Source organism: Chanodichthys erythropterus, chromosome 10, assembly GCF_024489055.1.
Source record: "Chanodichthys erythropterus isolate Z2021 chromosome 10, ASM2448905v1, whole genome shotgun sequence".
In the NCBI taxonomy this organism is placed as follows: Eukaryota; Metazoa; Chordata; class Actinopteri; order Cypriniformes; family Xenocyprididae; genus Chanodichthys; species Chanodichthys erythropterus.
Window position 1 is genome coordinate 19,752,508 of NC_090230.1, and position 25,735 is coordinate 19,778,242.

General features: G+C 34.7%; 1 protein-coding gene across 2 annotated transcripts in view; it reads left to right on the top strand.

The window, feature by feature from the left end:
- Positions 1-3,066: 3,066 nt before the first annotated feature.
- The window catches only part of LOC137027851 (insulin receptor-like), a 76,815-nt gene continuing 54,146 nt past the window's right edge, over positions 3,067-25,735 (top strand). Inside the window, exon 1 of one of the 2 annotated variants that reach the window (XM_067396427.1) lies at positions 3,067-4,223. In XM_067396427.1, coding sequence (XP_067252528.1) covers positions 4,145-4,223 — 79 coding nt within the window. In that variant the 5' untranslated portion in view covers positions 3,067-4,144. Of the gene's footprint in view, positions 4,224-11,124; positions 11,366-25,735 lie in introns of those variants that run through there. The other variant, XM_067396428.1, reaches the window with a different exon arrangement.

The following is a 25,735-nucleotide window of genomic DNA, read 5'->3' on the forward strand; positions in this document are numbered from 1 at the left end:
CAATGTGTCGTCACGAGTTGCATGGTTTTATTTGGATTTGTCTGTGCATGTTTTTTTTACTCTTATAGACGAAGTTCCCATTGACACGCATTATAAGACTGACAGACGGCAACGGTTGGAGTTAAAAATCATCAATTGTTTTCTACTGAAGAAACAAAGTCACCTACATCTTGGATGCCCTGGTGTTAAGCAGATAAACATCAAATTTTTGGGTGAACTATCCCTTTAAGCATTTAGTTTAAATGAATATTAATATATACAAATCATATGTAACATAAATAAGCTGTAAATAAACATGTTTATAAGTTTCACTTGCACTGATAAAGCAAGATCATTTATTTTATTTGTCCTCTTTCATGGACAAGTATTTTTTTTAGTGTAAATGCATTTAAATTCTTCAATATTCTTCAAAATCTTAACCTTCAGCAGAAGAGTTTTGAATCGCGCTGGCTCTCTCGCAAGAAGTTTCTCTCTGTTGTAAGGCATGTGATTGGCTGTTTGCCACTGATGTCATGGATTCATGTGCACACACTCCACAAACTCAGGATCAAAGCCTGAGTTGAAAGAGAAAGATGATGATCAGCATCATGGTACCAACAAAGCCGAGCTGTAGTGAAGCTAATCCTATACCCCTGAGTTTGTGCAACTACCATCATGGGACAGGCCCCAGGTGTATCAACAGCATATTTTGCTTCTCATTTGTACATATTTCTGTCACACAATTATTTATTTAATCTTATTATAATTTTTCTGCAAATTAAACTATGAATTTAGTGTTTTATGTTACAGAATTCACTCAGCAGTCACATTTTTCAAACTGCGCATAATATTATATTTAACAAAGTGAATCTCTTGAAAACATTTTGAGTTTCACAGCATATGATTCATTAGCATGTGATCTGTAAATGCTTTACAATTTGAATAATATACTGCAGTTTTTCTTCACTATGAGAATGAGGATTATTTTTACATATGCAAATTCAAATGTGTGATCTTTTTTAATAGTATGGTAATAAGAATGAGTTCTCATTGGCTGTGAGAATTCTACTGAGAACAGAAAATGACAGCAAAGCACACGAAATGACATGAACGCTCACCATCTGACAGGTGTGTATGTGGCTGGGTTGATAAAGGGGGGCGGGAATAATCTGATCACAGAAATCATTTTGGATTACTGGTGTTAGAACTGTCAGTATATGAGCTCTTGTATAACAGATAGATTAATCACAGCTTTAAAGCAAGCAAGATGTTCTGTTCCTGAAGTGCTTTCACAGATTAAACTGTCCAATTAAATTACATTTATGTTTTAGGCAGACGCCTTCATGTCAAAGTGACTTCAGTGGCAAATCATCGCCATCAATGTTAGTACGTTAACAGTCATCATATCTGTTCAAGCAAGTCAGTGAAATCATTCCCAGAGACAGGTTATGACTAAAACTAAAACCCTAAAAAAGTTCATTGCTTAAAATAAAAATGTTAAATAAAATAAAATGAAACCTTAAAAAAGTATTTTATTTAATAGTTGCCAAAGAAACATTTTTTATTTTCATTGAACTAATCATGTATTTAAATAATTAAAACTAAAACTGAAATATAAATTAATACAAACTAGACATATATTATGTGCTGTCAAATTTATTATATATATTATATTATATTGATATGTTTTATATATTTACAAAATTTTATGTTAGATGTGAATAATTGATTTGACAGCACTATTATATTATATTATATTATATTATATTATATTATATTATATTATATTATATTATATTAATTATATTAATTATATTATATTATATTATATTATATTATATTTTATTATATTATATTATATTATATTATATTATATTATATTATATTATATTGATATGTTTTATATATTTACAAAATTTTATGTTCGATGTGAATAATCGATTTGACAGCACTAATATATTATATTATATTATATTATATTATATTATATTATATTATATTATATTATATTAATATGTTTTATATATTTACAAAATTTTATGTTAGATGTGAATAATCGATTTTACAGCACTATTATATTATATTATATTATATTATTTAGTGCTGTCAAATTATGTATATTATATTATATTGATGTTTTATATATTTACAAAATTTAATGTTAGATGTTAATAATCGATTTGACAGCACTAATATATTATATTATATTATATTATATTATATTATATTATATTATATTATATTATATTATATTATATTATATTATATTATATTATATTATATTATATTATATTATATTATATTATATATTATATTGATATGTTTTATATATTTACAAAACTTTATGTTAGATGTGAATAATCGATTTGACAGCACTAATATATTATATTATATTATATTATTTAGTGCTGTCAAATTATGTATATTATATTATATGGATGTTTTATATATTTACAAAATTTAATGTTAGATGTGAATAACCGATTTGACAGCACTATTATATTATATTATATTATATTATATTATATTATATTATATTATATTATATTATATTATATTATATTATATTATATTATATTATATTATATTATATTATTTAGTGCTGTCAAATTATGTATATTATATAATATTGATATGTTTTATATATTTACAAAATTTTATGTTAGATGCAAATAATCGATTTGACAGCACATATTATATTATTTGAATTTTTGAAAAGTTCAAATTTTTAAATATTATTTATTGATCAACTAACATTGAATACATATATTTTAATTGATACATCAAAATACAATTTATATATATATATATTTTAAATAAATTTCACATAAATTAATTATTTTTTACATGTAAAATACCTCATGGATTCAGATTTCAAGTACCAAACTTCTAAACAGTCTTAAGCCTTATAGCAATACCATGGAAAAAGCGTCAATGTTTTTATTTCTTGACTCTTGCTTTCTCTTTAAGTGGGTGTAACAGATCCATTCCAGCAGCTATGATCCGCTGCGATCCGCTCCGTGTTTTCGGCTTCACTGCTGCTCTACCCCAGCTGACTGGCAGTACTTGTTTACTGGTGGAGGTACACAGGGAGAGACGAGAGGGGGAAAACCATACCGCCGACAACACGAGAGAAGTTTTTTCCCACTTTCAGCCCATTCCCACGCCAATGAGTTCATCTAAACCGCACACTGGGGTCTTGTGGACGGAATTGAGTGGTTTTATGGGCAGGCCCGACACGCGTTGGACGCTGGTCTGTTGATTAACGTGGAAGATTAAAACGCAACGCGACCGTGACGCGCGTACGCTCACACACTTCGGGAGCATTGTGCTTGAAGCAAAGACTTTAGGGAAATATCCATATTTGTATTTGGCTCTCAACGCTTTGAAAATACACAAACGTGTGTGGATACTTAATTTTAGGGGACGGTGGCTTATCTGACAGCGGAATAGCAAAAAAGCTCTTTTGGTTTATATGCATGTGTATATGGGGGCGAGGAGATGCCCATTTTTCTGATAAGAACATTTGGCAATACATGAAACGACCTGTGGAATAACGCATATATTTTGCCTCTGCCCTCAGAGACATTAAAATCTGTCAAATTATTGGAAATTTTGACTATTTGGAAACATCTGCAAGCTTTTCTGAGATCTGTGGATTTTTTCCCCTTTTTTAAGGCAGCCTGGGCTACTATACTCTTACTAATTTTACAGGAATTTGCAAACTAAAACAGGGGTATGAAAAAGTTGCAATGTACTGTACCCTTAAGGGTACCTCATTCCTAGAAGTGTGGGGTTGATTCCATGGAAGAAATGCATGGACGTTTTTCATGCCTGATCTACTCAAAGCAGAGATGCATCTGAAAAATCGCTCAAAATGATTTTTATTCATTTATTTTTCACTAGAGTGCAAGATCATGTTATTTAATAGTAATTTAACCCGTGCTGTGTAGACAACAACTACTTAAATTGAACATTATTTTTAACTGAAGCACGCTGGACCCCTGGGTCCCCTTCTTGGGGGGTCTCATTTAAGTTGTCGCTGGGATTGAGACTTTATTGGCCTGGATATAAGCTAATCAACGTTTTATTTTCTTTTATTGATTTTTGACACGCCAGAGGAGGATTTATTTTTCAAGAAAACTAAAACGTGTCGCGAGACATAATGCGGCTGGACACATCTGTGGTTGTTTTGGTCACTTTCGCCTACATCGTGTGCCTCTGCGGATCGCTACATGGAGAAAGTGAGTAACCACACGCTTTAATTCACAAAATGTTGATATGTTATTCCGCTGTGTGTGTACTATTATAGTTTACAACTGAGGGGACTTGTGGAATTCACTCCATGTATACTTCGGGCTGCTCCGACGTGTTGTTGAGGGATGTCGCATCATTTGTTTGTTTTTAAATTGCCTTTTGTGTTGAACATGGCTATTTCTAAGCCGTTTTTATAAATAGTTCATTTTACAAAGGTACAGTTGAGGACATTTGGAGAATTAAATATTATTATTATTTTGTAGTCAAACCTGTGTTTTATACATCGTCCCCCCGCTTCCTCTCAAAATGGACTGCTCCCTAGGCCTGGCGTTCTTTGCGTCAGCCCGAAGGCCAGATTAGCGCTCGTGACTGGACTCGGCGGGATTCGCGAGCGCGCGCACGCCTGGATTCCAGTCACGGAGACGCACACGCACGTTCTTCACGTTCGATGTGGAAGCGCGTTGTAAACAAGTTGAGGCCCTAAGAAGATTCCCAGATCCCATAATTGCAGGATTAGCCTACATTGGTTTTCTTTCTATCTATATTTCCAGAGATGTGTGCTAGTCTTCTGAATGACATCAATTAATAATTGAGAAGGAAAAGAATGTTGCTTGCGTACACAATAATACTGTACTGTAAGATATTTTAAGCTTTGTGTGGGAGTAGCTAACTCTTTATAATCATTTTTATTGCTATATAGTTCATGTTTTGATGATAATTTATATGAATTATCATTATATGAAACATCATATCATATTTAACACAACAGTGGTTTGTTTATATTTAAATCAGTGTAATATTTATTATATTAAATATATATTATTATAAATAAGATATATTCATATTAGTCCTTGTTAAGTGTATTGTAAGTCATGAACAAAAAAAAAGCTTTGACCAGTGATACATTTATCAAATCAGATGTTATTTATAATATATTGCCGTTATTTTGGCTACCATATATGTATATATACGTATGTACATGCAAAAGTTATTATAAAGTGCTATCAGGTTTGTGCTAAATTGAATTTTTATATTCACAGTATTTCTCATTCATGTGTTCAGTGCAGTAGCTTCAGCACACATTTAGTGAGATCCTGTATTGCTGTGAAATGTATAGCTACTATATCTAAACCCCTTCAGCTTTTCCATTTCTGAACATCATTTTAAATTTAGGATAGGCACTTTTATGGGCACACTTAGAATCGTCGCCTGTTAATGCTTTTTAGAGCTGCCGTCTCAAGAAAGTGCTGGACTGATGCCTGCAATAAGTAACATGGTGTTATAAATAATGGTCTGGGAATAATTGGATCTTCCCTATTATAGGGAACTGTTGCATCCCAGCGATCCATTTGAACTGTAGATAGGGAAAACATGAGGTGTTTGCAGGTGGTGTTGTTGTTTTAACAGAAACTTGATAAACCTTCATGCAATCTTATTGTTTTTCAGGTAAAGAATCTTATCAAGCTTTGCTCTATTTGAAACCATCCCCAGTGCTTCCAAATCTGTGCCAGTCTTTTAAAGTAAACTCTTCCGTCATTGTTATCTTCGGTTGAACTCGAGAATATTAGACTACGTTGGAATAGTTTTAACATTATCGTTGGCCTCTTTAACTCCATGGACCTGTTTGGGATCTTCTGACACTCTGTAGTTTGCCTTGGTATGTCTCCCAGAATTCCAAGAGTGTGGAATGTCTTTGAAGTGGCCCACCCTGTAGGTGCTCTTGCCGTTGAGGGTTTCGGGACTCATTTCGGCGTCTGCTGCCTGCTGACCTCTTGTCTTCCAGGTCATGTATCTGAACATTTGCCATGTAGCATGTGAGCTCTATGTTCAGCTCTCCGAATCTCCGGGGTGGGCTTTTTCTCAGGAAATCGGAGCATTTTCGCAGGCTTTTTTCGCAGGTGCATTGGTGTGTGGCCATTTTCTCGAGGTTGTTACTTTAAAACTGATCTTCATACATTCACGTACAAGAACAAACTTTAAATGCATGCATAAAATGTTTGCATTATTTAAAAAAATAAATAAATTAGTTATTCAAATCTTGGTATTTATTAAAAGAAATGATTTTAAATATATAATGTAAATTTCATAAATAATTTATAATAAAATTGGAATTGTTTAACTGAAGATAAACAGCATTTGTTTTTTTTTTGTTTTGTTTTTACAAAACACAAAATAAAGCGATTGCTAATCAGTTTTTTAATCACATTTTTTGTTCATAGTTTGGGCAAAGCAAGACTTTTAATATATTTATATATATATATAAATAATATATATTTTTTTAAGTATAACATAATTTATTATGAATAAAAAGGCAGTGATCCTTTTTTGATACTGATTATATAACTTTTCACATTAAGTTTTATGATGGTGAGAAATCAAGGAAATAGCAGGTGTTATAGTTTAAGCCATTCACGTTACACTCTTTTCTGTTTGTGATCTTGTTACAAACACATCAGTTTTAACTCCGTATCCTCACTTTACCATGTCAAGATGTTCCAGGGCATGAACAGAGCAACCTGCCCTTATTCCACCTCGCAGGGGCTGTAATTTCCACATTGACGTATTCGACTGACCTGTTGACTTGTTCAGTCTTAACGTAGTCACGCCTCTACTCAATATTCATTGACTAAAGATTCAAGGCGGCTTGTTTCTTTTATTGACACAGTTCTCCATGTTGGGTTGTTGTAGGCCACAAATGAGGTCGATGCCTCTTACAACATGCCTGAAAAATCTGATCTGATGAGCTGGTTGCTGTTTGTATCCGTCCGGCTTTATCTGTCAATGATCTCATGCCATAATGTCTCTGTCAAACCATGCTAGTAATGCAGGGATCAGTAAGCGTTGAGTTGGGATCCTTTCAGCACATGAGAGGGTGGAAAGACAGCTTGTCTCTAGCATTTGTGTGCTTTGGAGAATTTTGGCAGCTCTGTTACGCTACCTGATGGGTTACATGTATTTTGAGAACAGGTTTTTTTTTTCCTTAATTATTAATCAAATCCCAATGTAAGGGTGAAATCAAAATGGAAGTTATGAGTTTTTTTTATTATTATTCCGTGTCTATTATTTTGGAGGCTAATCTCTTCACTTTAGTGGCTTATTGCTTTTATAAAACGGCGGCAACATCAATATGTTAAAAGGCTCCAATGCTCATTCAGTTGTTGTTTATTAAAGCAGAACTAGTTTTCTAAGTCCTTACGATGGTTAATTGACTTGTAGTGGTGTGTTTGAGCCGACCCGACACAATCTCGCCTTATGTTCACGTTCACGCAAGAGTGACAAAATGCTTTACGGTAATTCAAAAACATTGTATATATTATGACTTTATAAGACAAATTACCCACCTCCATCGAGATTTCTTGTACTGTATTTGCAAAACTACTGCGCTGGTGAGCGTTGTAGTTGTTGTAGTCCAGAGCTGCGCTTGGAGTATTTACGACCGTGATTCACTGAAGGAACCTGTAGGGGGAGCTTCGCAAATCTTACTGAGTTCCGCTTTAATAATAATAATCGGAATAAACAATTGTGTAAAACTTTACAATAAGGTTCCATTTAGGTTAGTTCACCCAAAAATGAAAATTCTGTCATTAATGACTCACCCTCATGTCGTTCCACACCTGTAAAACTTTTGTTCATCTTCCGAGCACAAATGAAGCTCTTTTTGATGAAATCTGAGAGATTTCTGTCCCTCCATTGACAGCTATGCAACTACCACTTTGATGCTTCAAAAAGTTCGTAAAACTAAATCATATGAATCGATTTAATTTAGGATTTTATTCACACATAGACTTTTTCATTAAAGCATTGTAAGCCATGAACCAAGCCAATCAGCTACAAGGTGAATCATAACATAACAAACTTTATTTTAAGCAAAAAATATTTGAAAATTGGGCAAAAAGACAAAGGTACAAGACTTTGTACTTAAAGACTTTAGTGAGGGGAAAAAACAACAGCATTGAGAACAGCATAATCAAATTAAAAATTGAGACATATAAAACTACTCATTTAAAAATGTTGATTATATATAAAAACAATATATTTTAAGTTTGTTGCAATATATATTCAGACATTTAAATATTTGAAGAATGTAGAGACCGCCTCGATTCGCAGTGCTTCATGGAGTGGGCGGAGCTAACGAGATCTTTTGTTGCATTTCGCTTGTTTTGACTATCTGATTGGTGTAATTTTCAGTACAGCATCTTGGGTAATGTAGTTTTTCACAACAACTTCCACTGTTAACAGGATTATTTTACAACTAAGTTTAAATATTGCGGGCTGACGGCTTCAACAGCAGCAAATACTAACAATTAACATGAATGAGTTTTTGCTTCTCGAACCCGACTGTTATAATATATAGGTTGTTTACGTAACCTGCAGTAGCACATCAAAATGTGTTATCACATCATCATTTTCAACACAGGCTCATTGGAAAAATGTACCTGTGTCAACATTTTTGCAAAACGCAAAATACGTACATATCACTGCAGTTTCTAACAAGCACTTTTAATAGTTTTCATACACAATTATAATTACAGGGCCAGTAATCATACTCCAACATAAAACATTGCCATATTCACGTTCATCTGTTACAGAAAAAAATTAAACACGCTTTTAGCGCCACTCACTGGACATTTCACTTCGAAACTGTCACAAAACGTGCACGACACAACGTATTTTGTTTTGCAAAATTGTTGACACGGGTACGTTTTTCTAATGAGCCTGGGTTGATCATTTTACAATGACTTCAAATGTGGCTCATCCAATCATCCTACTATTTTTCCCCGTCCGATGCAGAAAGTTATTACATTTTGACGAAAGGATCTGAAACTAAACTTTCTTCACTGTAACATGTAGTGATGACTTGCACACAATAAGACCAAATTAAGTCAATTTTGATTTTTCAAGTCTTTCAAGTGGTCATAACTATGTTGAGATACAGTAGCTGAAATATAGAGGGGTTAAATATATTGAAACTAAATTATGTTATTTTGAATGATGTTTTTCCTCGTTGCTCTGCACTGCTAGAGCTGTTTTTAGAGGAAGTATTGTACAAAATAATTTAATGGGTGAAGACAAGCTCCTTTTTCTTTATTGAACTGCATTTCTCAATGTGTGTGGCTATTCCCGCAATTACAGAGCCGTAAATGTGAGCGATACTCATCTTTATTTTGCCAATAAACCTTTCAACAAGGTTAAGGAGGTGACATTAATTTGTTTTACTTTGCGGTAAATTAAATTAGGATTTTTTTTCTCCCTTCTCACTGAAAGTAAATATTATCAGATAGTTGAGGGGCAAGAGATTCTGAAGCAGTGAATGAAAACAAGCTTTAATCACCGAGTTTTCATTTCAAAGATGTTCCAAGAATCCCTATATTTTGTCATATTTTCAAGTTAAAAAGGTGTCTAAATTCTGAAATGTATTGTTGTACTTGAATGTTTTGCAATCTCTAAGTTTTTTTGCAGATATTTCTAATTAAAGAGTGACCAAATTACAGATAGTTGGGTTACGCTTTAGTTTAGGGTCCAATTTTCACTATTAACTATGACTTTTGCCTCATTAAACTCATAATTACTGCTTATTAATAGTTAGTAAAGGTAGTTGTTAATTTTAGGTATTGGGTAGGACTAAGAGATGTAGAATATGGTCAGGCAGAAATTAAGGCATTAATATGTGCTATATAAGTACTAATAAACAGCCAATATCCTAGTAATATGCATGCTAATAAGCAGCCATAAGCTAAAGTGTTTGAAAGTGTACAATTTCTTAGTTTAGCATAATTAGCAATGTTGTTAATATTTTAACCTCAGTTGTATGTGCAACAAAGCAAGAGTTTATTAAATTATATTTAGTTTACTTAGGGATAAATGGGGTCTTTCTGTGAACAATAGGGCTGCAACGATTAATCGCGATTAATCGTTTGCAAAATAAAAGTCTGTGTTTACGTAATATATATGTGTGTGTTCTGTGTATAATAATTATTTATATATAAATACACACACATTCATGTATATATTTAAGAAAAATGTTATATTTATATATAAAATATTTATGTTTATATGTAATATAAAATATATATAAATATATATATTTATAATACATGCATATATTTCTAAACTTTATACCTGTATGTGTGTGTATTTATATATACATAATTATTATACACAGAACACATACATATATATTACGCAAACACAGACTTTTATTTTGCAAACGATTAATCGCGATTAATCGTTGCAGCCCTAGTGAACAATATATTGCTGCACGTTATTCTTAAGAAAAGTTTTGTCTTTTTGAAAACTGATTTTTGCTCATTGAGTATCTTTGAATTTTCACTCAGAAATATGCCATGGAAGTAAAAAGGGTTGCAATTGTTTCATTTTGACTTCAATAACATCTCAGGTTTCGAAGCCATTTACCAAGTGGTTTAGGAGTGAATACTAATTGAGTGTTTTGTTTGATTCTGATTTTTTTTCTGTTTGATCTAGACTTTGAATGTTTAAAGGTTTCTTCAGAAGAGCCAAACTCAGATCCTCTCAAGTAATTTTACATGAAATGAACTGTCGTTTTATGCTTTGCTCTGTTCTCAGCTTGAAATCTCATTGCCTTCAGCCTGACCGCATTAGGAGACGTAGCTGAAGATGAAGAATTAGATCATACTCTAGCAGGATGCCGTCCAAGTCTTTGTTGTTCTCGTAATCTTGTGTGGAAGCGTAGGTCTTTAGTCCTTTAACTGGATTGCGTTTAGAGCCTTTATATTGGATTGCTCCACCTGTTTTACTCTCTTTGTAGAGGTGTGGGATGAGAAATTAGAGGTTATTTGGTTTATTTTTAGTCATTTCTCTGGCGCTAATGCTGCAGACCACGTTACAAAAGTGAACATTCCCGTCGCTGGGCCACGTTCCCCACCCGAGGCCAAAAGCACGGGTGTCTTTGTGAGGTTGTGGCTGTGTGCCCGAGCGCTGCTGTCAGACAGCACGTCGTCCCAGAGTTTTTCTCATTTAAGGGGAGGTGAGAGAGTTCACTGCCATCCACAGTTTTGTTTTTCCCCTCATACAACACGTATTTGCAGCCGTCCTGCCTGGATAACACATAAACAATGCCTGAATACAATAATCCGGGCCTGTATGGTTTGTAAGTGTGAACACAAACTCATGCACCTTCATCGCCTGCTTGTTTTCGTCCAGTGCAGTTATGCTTAAATAATGTTTGGAAGGGAAACTTGATTGCTCAAGCTCCGATGTTTTTTCTTTATATAGCATTTACGCTACAAGTTTTGGCCTACTTTTAATTGAGAAAAATAGGAGACTACAGTTGTAAAGTCAACATGAAATTGTAAGATTCTTATAAGTTACATCTCTACCATATTGGATTTCTCAATTTATTGATTTCGACCAATATTGGGTTTTTAATAGTGGATGGTAATTTGCGTTTAGATTACCTTTGCCGCCATCAAACACTCACTTAGTTAACCTTCAGGAGCAATGACACTTAAATTGAAAATATTAAAAAATAAAGGTACAATTTGTGATGACGCCAAGTTTTAGAGTGGAAACTTGGGACATGTGGTTTCCATCTCAACGGACGGTGCAAAAGAATAGGGATTGGAGTCTGGAAGAACTCATGTTCATGGATGCGATTATTAACGTTACTGTAGTATGAAGCAGAGCAGGACCGAGTGTTGCGGGAGCTGAACGAGGAGCTGGAGCGATTGATCAACACACGCCTCACGAGCAGCGGGACTTTTATTATGACACAGTTGCCGGCGCCGCTTCCGCTTTTCCGGTCATGAGTTTACGGGAGCTGTCCTTGTCGACAGAACCAGCGGCAGATGGTAAACAGTAATTATGTTCCATAAATAAGTAACACAATCCACCATAAAACGTGCAAGAAGTAAATAAGGAACTGCTTGAAGCCAGCTAGTGGTTTGCTGGACGCTAGATACTACTTCCGCATTTGTCCACGGCACTGTTGTCATGTGGTTTCTACGTCAGTAAAGGCGGTAATAAAGGTAACTGACGTCATTGACAGGCGACTGCACTGCCCCGTGTCACTGTTCAGAATGGGGATTTTCTCATGATTTACAAGTAGTTGAAAACATTAGAGATATTGTTTGTAATCAGCTGGACAAAATATATAACACTAACCTAGTGGTTTTTGGATATTTTACTGCAAAAATTAATATTATTTTTCATATAGTAGATTATATAATGCTGTGAGGCTTTAAAACGATGTAATTTTAGTTTTAGTGTTTTTTTTTTATTGTTGAAAAGCATCAAATTTTGATTTAATTTTAACTTTAAAGTACACTGTAAACCTGAATAAGATTTGAGGCAATCAGGAAAAGTTTAAGCAAGCAGAACTGGCAGATTTTTATTTTGTACTTATACATTATAATTTTACTTAACTTGAAATGTTTGAGTACATTAATTCATACATTTAACCTCAATATAAACATTTTTATTACTGTAAACTTGGCTAGCTATAACTAGCTAATTCCGAAAATTAGCATGGTATAACACTTGCTGTATGAGGACAGCTACATAAAGCATTTAACATACTTGTTCTCAAACCAAGCCGCAAGCACCACTTGACACCATGATGGTAACTCTCCAAAAACCCACATTAACAGATACTCTTTTAAATTAGCATAACAAAACATTAATCACTACTAAATCTCCTACTTAACATTAATCTTGTGCAAAAAAACATTATATAACACTTAATTTTAGCATTTACTCTCTTTCGAGTGCCATGGGCAAAGCATGCTGGAAAATAGAAATCCCAACCCAGTTTCAGTTAAATTTAAGTTTGTCTAAATTAAAAGAAATGAGTTCATAAAACTCAAAATAATGTAAGTGTTCAGTTTACTTAAAATATATCAGTTCTGTGACCTTGAAAGTAAAAAAGTACTCATAAATGTTAATTTGACTGAACTAATTTGTTTAATTTAAGTTTGTCCTGCTCAAACCGATTAATTATTTTGAGCGTTAGGGTTTACAAATAACATGCAGGAAAACATGCATGTGTTGGAATATCTGCACTGAAAAAATGGTGTTTAAAAAATTTCACTCAAAAATTGTTAGTAAATTACAAAAAAAGGCAAGTAACATATTAAAATAAACATGAAATTTTAAAGTATAAAAACAGAAATTGTAAAATGTACTCCAATAATCTAATGACGCAGATTTATTGCAATTAATGCAGTTAGCTTTTCTTTTGCAGTGACGACATCTCAAAAACAACTAAATTAGTTTATCCAGTCAGATGTGATGCACACAGTTTGTTTTTGGAGTCTTTGCATTCAGCCATTCATCCCCTTTTCACAGCCATAATGCATCATTTTAGACAGCAACATTTTGTGATGCAATTTTGCTCACAACGTTTTAGTTTTTCTTTGTGTCAGATGCTTCAACGTGAGAGGAAAACTTCAGAAATGCGTCCAAACAGTGAGCCAAGCGCCGAGGCGACGGCTCATACTGCACTTGGCAGCCAACCAGGGCAAGAAATTAACCGTGGTTTACTACAGTGGCAAAGGAAACAGTGTATCTATTGTTAATAAAGTAAAGTACACTCGCCAAGCTTTATTTGTTTGCTTTGGTTAGTCCTTTTTTCCCTTTTCATGTGCTGTGTTACGTCTTGTTTTAAAGCCGAAAGGTTTGAGTCGTCTGTCAAGTGCCCAACTGCCCATGAGATATTTGAAGAGGCTCACATAGATGGTGGGATGCTTGGAGGATAGCGTCACAGCAAAAACACCAAAACTATCCATTTATTCATATTGTATCGCAGAGATGTTTCCATGAATTGGGCTTTTATTGTGTTGTCAAGTAAATCCAAATGTTTGTGTCTTTCGGAATATGCAAAGTTTTGACCTGGTTTGTGGCTGTGCTTTGGTTTTTTGGATCTGTTAGGTCCATTGAGACGACAGTGAGTGATTTGTGGGTTTACTTTTTCAGAGTCTGCAGGTTCTGTACGTGTCCCACCTTGCTTGGGTTAAGGATATCCAGAATGGAAAAACCAACACGCTCCCGTGTGTTTGAAAATCTTTTAGAAAACTGTTTAGTGTCCAGGGAAGTCTAACGGGAAAACAAGTAGTGGAAATATTAGTTGAGCTGCATAATGAATTGATATTTCATTGCTGTCTAATGCTGCAGGTACATGTTTAAAAATATTCATAAATGTTTGAATATCGGACGTTGTTTATGAAGGGGCTCCTCTATGCTATGAGAAATTTTGTAGTGGAGAAATTTGTGCTCAAGGATAGTGCAGCGAAATTAATAACATTTGACAGTTTCACTTAGAGATGCATTTCTGTTTTGTTCTGTTTGATTATATAATTTTTTTGGCTCTAGCTGGCTCTGTAAGTTCCAGTTTGATTCTGTTCGGTTTAATTTGGTTCTTTCCATTTCTGTTTGATTCTGCTCAGTTAGATTCAGTTTTTTTTTGGATTCTTTTCTATTTGGTTTTATTAGAATGTTTGAAAAAACTTGAAATACTTCTGGTTTTATTCGTTTCTGCTGTGTGAATCTATTCAATTAGGTTCCATTTGGTTCTATTTGTTTTTGTTCTAGCGAGTTCCAATTGTGCTGGTTGAATTTTCTATTTCTGTTTGATTTGGTTCATTTCAGTTCTGTTTGTGTCTGTTAGATTCTGTTTTTTCTTTTGTTTTTTTTTCAGTTGTGTTCTTTTATTTTACTCTGTTTGTTTTTTTTAAATTTTTTTATTTCTTTTTCAATCTCTTGCATTCTGCTCTTCGGTTCTTTTTAAAAAAAAAATTAATTAATTATTATTATTATTATTTATTTATTTTTTTTAGATAATCCGTCTATTTTACGCTTCTACCTGATTCTATTCAGTTGGGTTCCATTTGGATCAATTTTATTTTTGATTGACTTCTATTTGGGGCTTGCCAGTTTTTTGTGTTTGTTGATTTATTTTTTCTTCTGTTCTGTTCTCTTTTGCTTTATGTTTATTCTGGATTTGTTTGTATCTGTTGGATTCTGTTCTTTTTGGCTCTCCGCTTTTCTTTACTTTTTTTTTTTTATTTCTATTAGGTTCTATTTGGTTCTTTCTGCTTCTGTTTTGGCATCTTTTGGATTCTGTTCTATTAGTTTCTTTCAAAACAATCCAAATACTTTATGGTTCTATTCGGTTCTACCTGATTCTGTTCAGTTGGATTCCATTTTGTTCAGTTTTATTTTTGGTTGATTTCTATGTGTTGCTTGCCAGTTCTTTTTGTGTTTGTTCTGTTTGCCTCTTCGGTTCTTCAGTTCTGGTTCTGTTTGTGTCTGTTAGATTCTGTTTTTTTTTTTTTCTTTCAGTTCTGTTCTTTTTTTCTTATTTTACTCTGTTTGTTTTTTTTATTTTTTATTTCTTTTTCAGTCTCTTGCATTCTGCTCTTCGGTTCTTTTTTAAAAAAAATTAATAAATTTTTTATTTTTATTTTATTATTTTATTTTTTAGATAATTCGTCTATTTTACGCTTCTACCTGATTCTATTCATTTGGGTTCCATTTGGATCAATTTTATTTTTGATTGACTTCTATTTGGGGCTTGCCAGTTTTTTGTGTTTGTTGATTTATTTTTTCTTCTGTTCTGTTCTCTTTTGCTTTATGTTTATTCTGGATTTGTTTGTATCTGTTGGATTCTGTTCTTTTTGGCTCTCCGCTTTTCTTTACTTTTTTTTTTATTTCTATTAGGTTCTATTTGGTTCTTTCTGCTTCTGTTTTGGCATCTTTTGGATTCTGTTCTATTTGGTTCTATTAGTTTCTTTCAAAACAATCCAAATACTTTATGGTTCTATTCGGTTCTACCTGATTCTGTTCAGTTGGATTCCATTTTGTTCAGTTTTATTTTTGGTTGATTTCTATGTGTTGCTTGCCAGTTCTTTTTGTGTTTGTTCTGTTTGCCTCTTCGGTTCTTCAGTTCTGGTTTTGTTTGTGTCTGTTGGATTCTGTTCTTTCGTTTATTTATTTTTTTATTTTAATCTATTATGTCTATTTGATTCCTTCTGGTTATGTTGTTTATGTTAGATTCTGTTTTGTTTGGTCCTGCTTGATTTTGGTTGGGTTAAATATTTTTTTCCATTTCCGTTTATTTTGGTTCTGTTATGGTCTGTTTAATACTTTCCTATTCTGTCCAGTTTGGTTTTATTGAATGCTTTTCTGTTCAAACATTTAAATAATTTTTTTCCGATTCCGTTCTAAAGGGTTCAGTAGAGTTCTTGCTTTACCCATAATGATCACACACCACCCAAAGCTGCTTCATGATGAGCCATAGAGTCTGACAGAGCGTGTGGGTTTATGGGTAGACGTGGGCTTACCCAGCAGCAGTCAGTCTGAGCCGGTGGTCTCCAGAACAGACAAACAGCCCATTAAATTGACCTGTCTTTCCCTGCAGACGCTCGGCCGCTCCTCTCCCTGCGGTAACTGTGTGGACTGATTCCAGAGACGGCAGGGGAGGGGCCGCACTGCAATGGCCATATTCATCTCGCACAGTCTCACCCAAACACGCAGCGCCCATCAGCACTCTGAATGAGGAATTGATCAATATTGGCTTTTGTCTCCTTGGTTCTTTGCAGCTTTTCTTCCTTAGCTGCATCCTGCTTTCAAGATGCTGTGGAAAAACATAACACGCATCCTGCGGTTGCTGTATGTGACCACGTTAGCAGTAAATGCTGAAGAGAACGTGCGTTTCACGCGGCATGACGCGAGGAGCTTAGTGGTTGACGTAACAAAACATAGTGATAATCCTTTATACTCTCCCCCCCCAAATACACACACCACGTTGTGTAGCGTAAGTCCTCACGCATGTTCGGTAGCATTTGTCGTCATCTGTTGGTAGAAACGTGTTTTTTTTTTTGCTTGTGCGTTCAAATACGACACAACAAAGTGCAACAGAATGGCACAAAACACACTTTAGCGTGACAAGTGATGTTACCTTAACCCCTTAAGCCCTGAAAGCATTTTTAGAGTTGTTTTTTCTAAACGACATAAACAAAAGTAACTCCAAAACTACAGCAAGGAGAATCAAAAGATAGGAATCGTTTGATAGAAAACTTTTTACATTTTTAGAAAATATAGATTGTCATTACATTTGGACATTCTCCTGCTGAGAAACTGCTGATAAACATATACATGTTTTTATTGTAATTTTACATATTTTATTTGACATGCAGTAAACTCAGGAAGGAAATAAGGTAGGAGGACAATTCTTTTTGGTGAAGTTTCACTACATGTGAGCTGCATCTGGGTTAAAATTTTGTGGAGATAGCATAAAGTATTCAAAAGTTGCAGCATTTGGAACCAATGTAGCCTTTTTGTCTAGCCCTTGACGCCCCCTAATGGGAATTTTTAAAATTGTTGTTTCTCCGTGAGGAATATCTTGTGATTGTCGCGGTTGATTTTAGATTCATTTCAATCGGGATCATCCACTGTAAGTAATGTCTATGATCCGTGCATGTTTCATGAAGTTATGAGCAAAAACACATGAAATCTACATATTTGATTTTAGTTAGCACCTGTGGGGTTTTATGTGTCGTAACTCCGCGACTCAATGGTTCGTTGATTTGGACTCATTTTAATCATGAGAATCTGCTGTAAATGATGTGCCATTTTTCACAATCAGAGCACGTTTCATGAAGTTAGGAGTGAAAACGTAAATGACATAGACCTAAATGTCGCATTCGTATGTTATTTACATATGGTCCTTGCCGAGGTCAAAGCCCAAAACAATTATGCATGTTGTATTCTACTCCATGAGACCTTTTAAATAACACATAACACATGATTATCTGAACTGTATGATGTTTTTGACACATTGCAGTAAAAAGGAAAAAAAAAAGTATTTCATAAATTGTGAAAACATTTTTTTTTTTCCCTTTTATCAGCAAATAACTCAGCACTGCTTAGGACTTATTCGAAGTGGCTTCATTCATTGTCAAGCTTTCAAATGGCACCTATTTTGTGTTGATCAGTGTAGTCGTTTTGAATGCTTTGGTGTGAATGTACTGCCCTAATTTAGTTTTTTTTTGTCATCCAAAATTTGCTGTCAAAATTCTGCAAACATTCTGTAATACTGTAAATTCCATTCTAATGACTGGATTGCTCAATTCCATCCGCATTTGCTTCATTGCAGAAATTAAAAAAGGCCTATAAGTTACCTGAATGATTATATTTTAAGCTGGGCTAGCGTAATTTCACTAAATATTTAGAGTCTGAGTGTAATTATTCATGAAATTTATTGGTAGAGGCAATGACTTGCACACAACTTCTTGGAGAGGGTTTATTGCGCAGACAGTGTGTGATGTCAACCCATGACTCATTAGTACTAACACTTACTATTTTAAATATCTAATAAAAAAAAAAACTTTACATGTACAGTGCTAGACTAACTGGAACTAGTCACAGCACATATTGTTTCCCTGTTGTCTTGATTTGCTTCTATTGCTCTCCTCATTTGTAAGTCGCTTTGAATAAAAGTGTCTGCTAAATGATTCAAATGTAAATATAATGTAAAAATACTCAAATATTTATGCTTTGAGCTACACAAGCTCAATTTCATGCATTACGTTCTGAAATGTGCATGTTTGTGTTACATTCTTAGACAGAAGGGGAGCTATTGTTGAAATTGTCAACTTTTTCGCAATTTAAAGGAAATCTTTTTGTTAGCACCTCAGTATTGCAAGAACTATGTACAACCAGACCATCGGTTGTGTGCTTGCATACTAGAATTCATATTCAAAATATTTCTGACCTAACTGGTGGACTGTCAGAAATTCTCAGAGAAATTAAAAATCTAGATCTCGCTAAAACTGTTGCTCTTTAAAGGCGTGTTAGAAACGTGGATGCCTCCTCTGGATTTGAAAGAAATAGCCAAATAGTCAAGATGCCAGATCCCATCTGGTTTTGGAGCAGTGTGCTATGAGGAGCATACCTCTTCTGTCGGAAGCCGCGTCCCCGATGACCTGAGGGCCTTGTAGCTGCTTTTAGAAGCACTAGGAAATGTGTTCTAGTGTCTCTTCAGCGTTAATGGGGGCATAAGCCTTTCAGAAAGAGCATAATTACCCCACAGCTATTGATATTTGATGCACTCACTGTTTCACAATAAATTTTTGCTCAAAAAGCATGTTGCTACAAATTGCTTTTTGAACAGAATCCACGTTCTTGTTTGTCATGTGCAACTTGGATTCCTGACAGATAAATCTTTTGGTTTTTTTTTAGACCTAGACTGATTTTTCCTGTGTTTAGGCTAAAAGCATTTTCTGCTGGCCAAAAGCTAGCCTAAATAAAAGCCATTCGTTCCATTGCTCCTACTTGGGACATGATTGCATGATGCAGAAAATTAAGATGTTCTTGAACTCAAGTTTGAGTAGTTTAAGCTCTCTGAACACCTTTTTCCATTTTAATGGATGTTTTCTGTACCTTCCATTTGTGTTTGTTGGAAATGGTAATTTAATTGGCTTTTAATTTGTTGTGCATAATCAGCAATACTACTACCAACGGACTACTTGACAACATTTTAGTCAGAGGGATTAGTCAGTCAGAGTTTTGCACAAACTAACAGACCATTCTCTGTAATAGCTTATGTAAACTAAACTGAATGTTTGGAAATAGACGCAATGCATTGTGGGAAGCAGAACCTCAGCACCTCTTATAAAGCTGTTGCTTCATTTTATCTTAATGTGTGAATCTTAAAAAAAAGTCAAGAAATATGTAGCTCAAATTTCACCTCAAAAACAAATGAGTAATATTACTATAATATTATATGAATATAGTATTATTTAATAAGTAATATAGTATATTTTGCAAGAAAATTATACAATTTTTTCATTATATCCTATTACAACCCTTGACGGACACACTGAAGCTCGAGTTGCCATTGGCGAATACATTTTTTATTTTACTCGCCAGATTTTTTTTTTACATGGAATGCAAGAACAATGCAAATGAAAAAAATCGACATAATTATAATATAATATATAAATTTCAAACACTATTAAAATCAAGTAAACAGTCTGTAATAAAATAAGGTCAAATAATCAAACTACAAGCAACAGCACAAATAAACACCGTAGAAAAGATGCCAATTAAATAAACAGTGCTTTTCAGGTAGATTAGGTATAGAAATTTAATTAAGTAATCAAATGCAAAATAGCACCGCATAGTCTTCACTGTATAAATTAAATAATCCTTATTAAAGTTACAAGCGTTTTTTTTTTTTTTTTTTTTGCGAGTCTGTTTATTCAACATTAAAAATACGGATAGCAGCAGGAATATTAGGCTGCTGTCACTTTAAGGGTGCTTTCACATTAGCACTTTTGGTGCGCACCCGGGTTCGATTGACGTCAGAGTTCGGTACGTTTGGATGATGTGAAGACGGTCTTCTGAACTCGGGTGCGCACCCGCGAACCTTACCCGAGTCCGCTTAAAAAGGGTGGTCTGGGGTGTGGTTCAAGTGAACTCCGGTACGGTACGCTTGTGATATGAATGCAAACGTACCAAATTGCGGAAGTGAACCGCTATTAATGCCGTATTATTTGATAAAAATGTGAGTTTGTGTGTGTTTCACTCACTTTCCCGATGAGCGTGAGTCACGTGCTGCAAACAGAGAGCTGTAGCGTAGCTTTTCTCATTTCTGCTCGCCTTCAGCATTGTACATTCGCGACAGACAGACGCAAGAGCCGTTATGAACAAAACCAACGGTTCAAAAACAAAAATATAAAAGTGAGGAGAGCAATGTTATGCATTTTGCCGCCTTCTCCTGTGCCATCGTTACTAAGCAACGTAGTAAACAGCTGCTGGTTTGATGATGCAAACGAACCGCGGGTCGGACCCAAATAATATAATGTGAACACAGTCCAGTGGGCGCAGGGGGAGGGGGGAGCAATCGAACTCGGGTTCGGTCCAGGCAATCGAACCAAGTGTGAAAGCACCCTAAGACTAATGCACAGATCCAATATACTGTTACACACGGGTTTACTTTTTCAACTGTTTATATTCACTAAAGACAATAACTGACGACGTTTAGTAGGATACTTTCCAAGAGAACTCAATTCAGTATTCACGTGCTGTCAGACCCAGCTTTTCTGGGCACGTGCGAGTTATCTTTTATGTTTTCTAGCGCTTAAATGTTTAAATTGACAAGGCTTAAAATGATAAACTTTCATGACGACACAGCACTGGTTCGATCGGGGCGGTGTCACAGAGTCCTGTCACTGAGCCCTGCAATGTGCTCTCTCTTTCTCTCACGGTGAGTGTGCGAGTGTGAGAAAAAGCGAGAGAGGGCGCTCTGAGCCAAGCATCGATGCATAAAGCTCAGCTGGCAATGAAATTACATCTGCGCTAAACTTATTTTATTGCCTCTAACTCAATTACAGGTGACTGAAAACATACAATTTACTAGCCATTGGCTAGTCACTTCTCGTGAAATTTGGTCGCATATGCTACTGATTTACTCGCATTGTATTGTGTTGTATTATTAAAAATGTTTAGTTTGCTATTAAGTATAAATTTGCATATATATATATTTATTTATTTTTATTTTAATATGTTCCTTTGAGTTTATAATATTAAGTCATGCACCAAAAAACTTATATGTGCAGAAAAAGTTTGACTGTCTGAAATGAATGGCTCCTTTAGGGTGTAGACGTATTGCTTTAGAGGAAGTCATATGCAAATATTTTTGCCCATTTGATGTCACAGTGCTTGATAACATAAATGCTTCAATTTATAATGAGGAGGACGTTTTAAGCCATGAAACGTGCAGGATGTTTTAATGGATCAAAAGATTGAGGACATTTTTGAATTCTCATGTCATGACCACTTCAACCAAAAATAATAATTAATGCATAATTTATATTCATTTCTTTTTTAAATTTTTAAATTGTCAACTAAAATTATTATACTTCCTGGTAGTATTTGTTGTACCAATTTTATTGTTGTTTTAAATATATGATGATTTTGATCTGAAAATGTATAGGATGAATTGCATTACTGTGTTACAGTATTATATTTATTACATAAGAATTTGGAGTGATTTTTAATTGGCACAAAAATATCATAATTTAAAAGATCTCTCTGGTCATTAAATTAGCTGTTTTTCACTTTATGCAAACAACTGGTTTTGAATTTGCGCTCGCTTTTTACTTTCCCTTTCGAATTTGCGGTCATGCGTAGGCTACTCTGTACTCTGCGGTATTGACTGCACATTTCACCAGATATTTGTCAATGACACTCAGGATTTGTTGCAAAGCAAATCCTCTGCCATCGACCCGTCAGTCATCTCTCCTTTCTATCATCACGTAATAAGTGAAATCTGACTGCGACTCTGCAGCTCGTGCTGTATGCAGCAGAGCAGACGCTTTGTTTATAATTGTAATGTCCATTGTCCAACTGAACAAAATGGTTTTTATTTCTATAAAAAGCAAAACAACAGTGGGGGGCGGTGCCGCAAATGTAATCGGTGTACGGCCGAACACCTTATAACACCAGGAACGAAGATTACATGAACTTTATCTTTAGCTCTATATGTTTATAACTAATAACTTTAATTTTGTGGGAAGACAAAGGCAATGCAAGTGAAGATTAACTAAAGCAGTCACTTCTCTGAGCCTCCATGATCTTCCTGACATGTGGTGTAAGAGCCATCATGCTCCAATTTCCAAGTGCTAGTCACTATTGCTAGAAGCATATTAAATTCTCCATTGGGAATGTGATGCTAAAAATAAGGAAGCATCTCATTATGTAAACAGTGGGATATTGTAGCTAAGACATTGATGGTCATTTCTGATTGCGATCGTCACGTTCATCCATGGCTACTAAATTTTCTTGTCGAATAAAGCCAAAGTGCAAAGGTTTTGGCGCTCACTTTAAGTGTGAAATTGAATCCTTGAGTGGGTGTTGAAGGTTGAAGCCTCTCGATTGCCTTGCAAGATTCCTCCCCCGAGCCTCATTTCCAGCCCTGTTATGGAAGTCACATTTCCAGTGGCATTGTCTGGGTGTGTGTTTGTGTTCACATAAGAGGCTATTGGCACATCTATTCATGCATGTGATCGCTAACCGTCCTGCTCGCCTTACGTCATGGATAGCGAGGCTCATGTTACAGCTTAAGTGTCCCCCTTTTATTCGGCCTGATGTGTGCCGATGGGGAAAAAAATGTTTTTAACCTGCAGTGCCCCTTCCATGGGCCCCTCGTCTCTGGTGTGGCCCTCGTCCCTTATGTAAACTCACAAACGGCCCTGCTTTAGTGTCTCAGAAGCTGTTTGCAGTTGGCCCAGATCTATTGAGAAGATTCTGGATAGATGACCTTTTGATTTAACCAAAAAAGCTTCGCAGAATAAATCAACCTTCATATGCAGTTCCTGGATTTTGATTGGCCAGTGTTATTTTAGTATCATTTAAGATACTTCATAGTTTTATTTTTATATTTTCTGTTTACATTTTTGTTGTTGTTGTTGTTTTTTAAAAAAATGTCTGTACACTTTTTATTATTTTTATTTTAAAGTTAATACACTGTACTGGCTATAGCTGAAATATTTTTTTTATATTTCAATTTTTTTAGCTTATATTTTTATATAAGCTAAAAAAAATAAAATTATGGTTCAGTTTTTGTAGTTAACTATAATAACCCTGTGATTGGCCAATACAACAATACAGTTATGCTAAAATACACAATGTGGATAAATCATGTTATAGTCGGTGCTATTGTGAGGTACTATTTTATTTTTTATTTTTATTCAAATTTTTATTTTTTTTTTTTTTTTTTTTTTTTTTTCCAACTAAACTGTTTAGCTTAGTTTTGCTAAATTTCAGTTTTCAAGAGTTTTCTTGTTTCAGTGTTGTTTTCATTTTAGTTTGTTTTATTATTTTAGGGCTGCCAAAGTTAATGCGACAACTGTCACCTTTTACTTCTCAGCAGTTTACTGTTATTGAGTGGCATTTTCATGTTTAATGCTGGCAATAAAAAATGTATTATATACTGTAGTACAATATATCTATATGCCTAAAATTCAAATTAATTTGTGGGCAGTTTTATTTTGGTTAGTTTTAGTTTTTGGGCAGTTTTTTTTTTTTTTTTTCCATTTTATTTCATTATTTTGTTTTTGTTAGCAGAATTTGTATCCTTAATATTTTCATTATGCGATAACAATTTTTCAAAACCAGCAAGGCATTTGAGGCTGTGCTATTTTGTGAATATATTCCAACTATAGCGCAACCCCTCAAACATTGTTTAAAAAAAGGTCACCTGGTTTATTTTCTGCACTTCGGCAGCGTCGGTTGACCCTCATAGCTGCAGTCAGGTGCTATTTAGATGCCGTGCAACTCGTCTCTATGCGTCTGAATGCAAAGCTGTTACTTTCACAGTTGTCTGTGCCCTGGTTGATGGGTTTCATGATAAGCACCAGCGTTGTGTTTCAGACGCTGAGTTGCCACCTCAACACGCTGCCTGCTGTTTATCTGTAGATCTTTCTAGATTTTCATGCACTAGTTGTTGCTTGCTTTCTACTACTGTACTGTAGTTGAAGTATTTACATTGTTGACCTGTATATGCTGTTGTTCTTATATTTCATGTACAAGAGCAATAAAGTTTTGCTCAACTGTTTTGCTGTTCGGAGTTATCTATTATCTGTCTATTAGATCCATCTGTTTCATCAGCGCTTATATGGAGTTTGTCATCATTTCATCACACATTACCCAGTAAGCATTACTATACCAGCTGCAGCTTTTTTTCGGCATCTAAAAAGCCCCCCTGTTCATTCCGAGAGCGTGGCATAAACAGGCAGCAACTTAAAACCTGACGTCACTGCTGTGACACCCATAAATCAGGGTCCTAAATGATGGCTAGGTGTCCGCTTTCAGTCAGGCTGAGGCAGGACGCTTCCTTCTCTTCATATGGATGAAGAGCAGTTTAGCGAACAAGAAAAGGGGAAGTTTGGAAAGTGTGTGAACAGACAAGTGCATGAGGTCTCATGCGATTACACAAACAAGCTCCATATCTGTTTACAGCCGACCTTGGAAATGTTGACCAACACAATAAAATGTAACCTTGTCCTCATTCAGATCTAAGCGCTTTCAGGGCTCCACACTAACATGTGAGAGCAGTAGCAGCGGTGCCACTAAGTTGTGCAGATAGTGGCGCCAGCACCTGATTCGGTAGCACTTGTTTATTTCTTGGAAATTTACATTTTTGACAGTAAAGCATTGAGACGCAGGTAAAATTAACTTTCAACAACAGTAACATAGCAAAAACCTAATTTTATAGGGAAAATTGTTAAATATTCTACTCTTATTAAATATACCATTGTTATTCTATATTATACTGATAGTGAACCGACCAAAAGCTTATAAAATGAGCGCTCTTTACTTGTTTTCTGTGTAATTCAGTCGCAATTTGAAGAGAGTTTGTTTTTCTTGTGACTTTTTCTGCTACATACTTCAGTACACAAAAGTACCAAGCTTTGACAAAAAATATTTTTTTTCATGATTTGACGTTTTATATTACTGA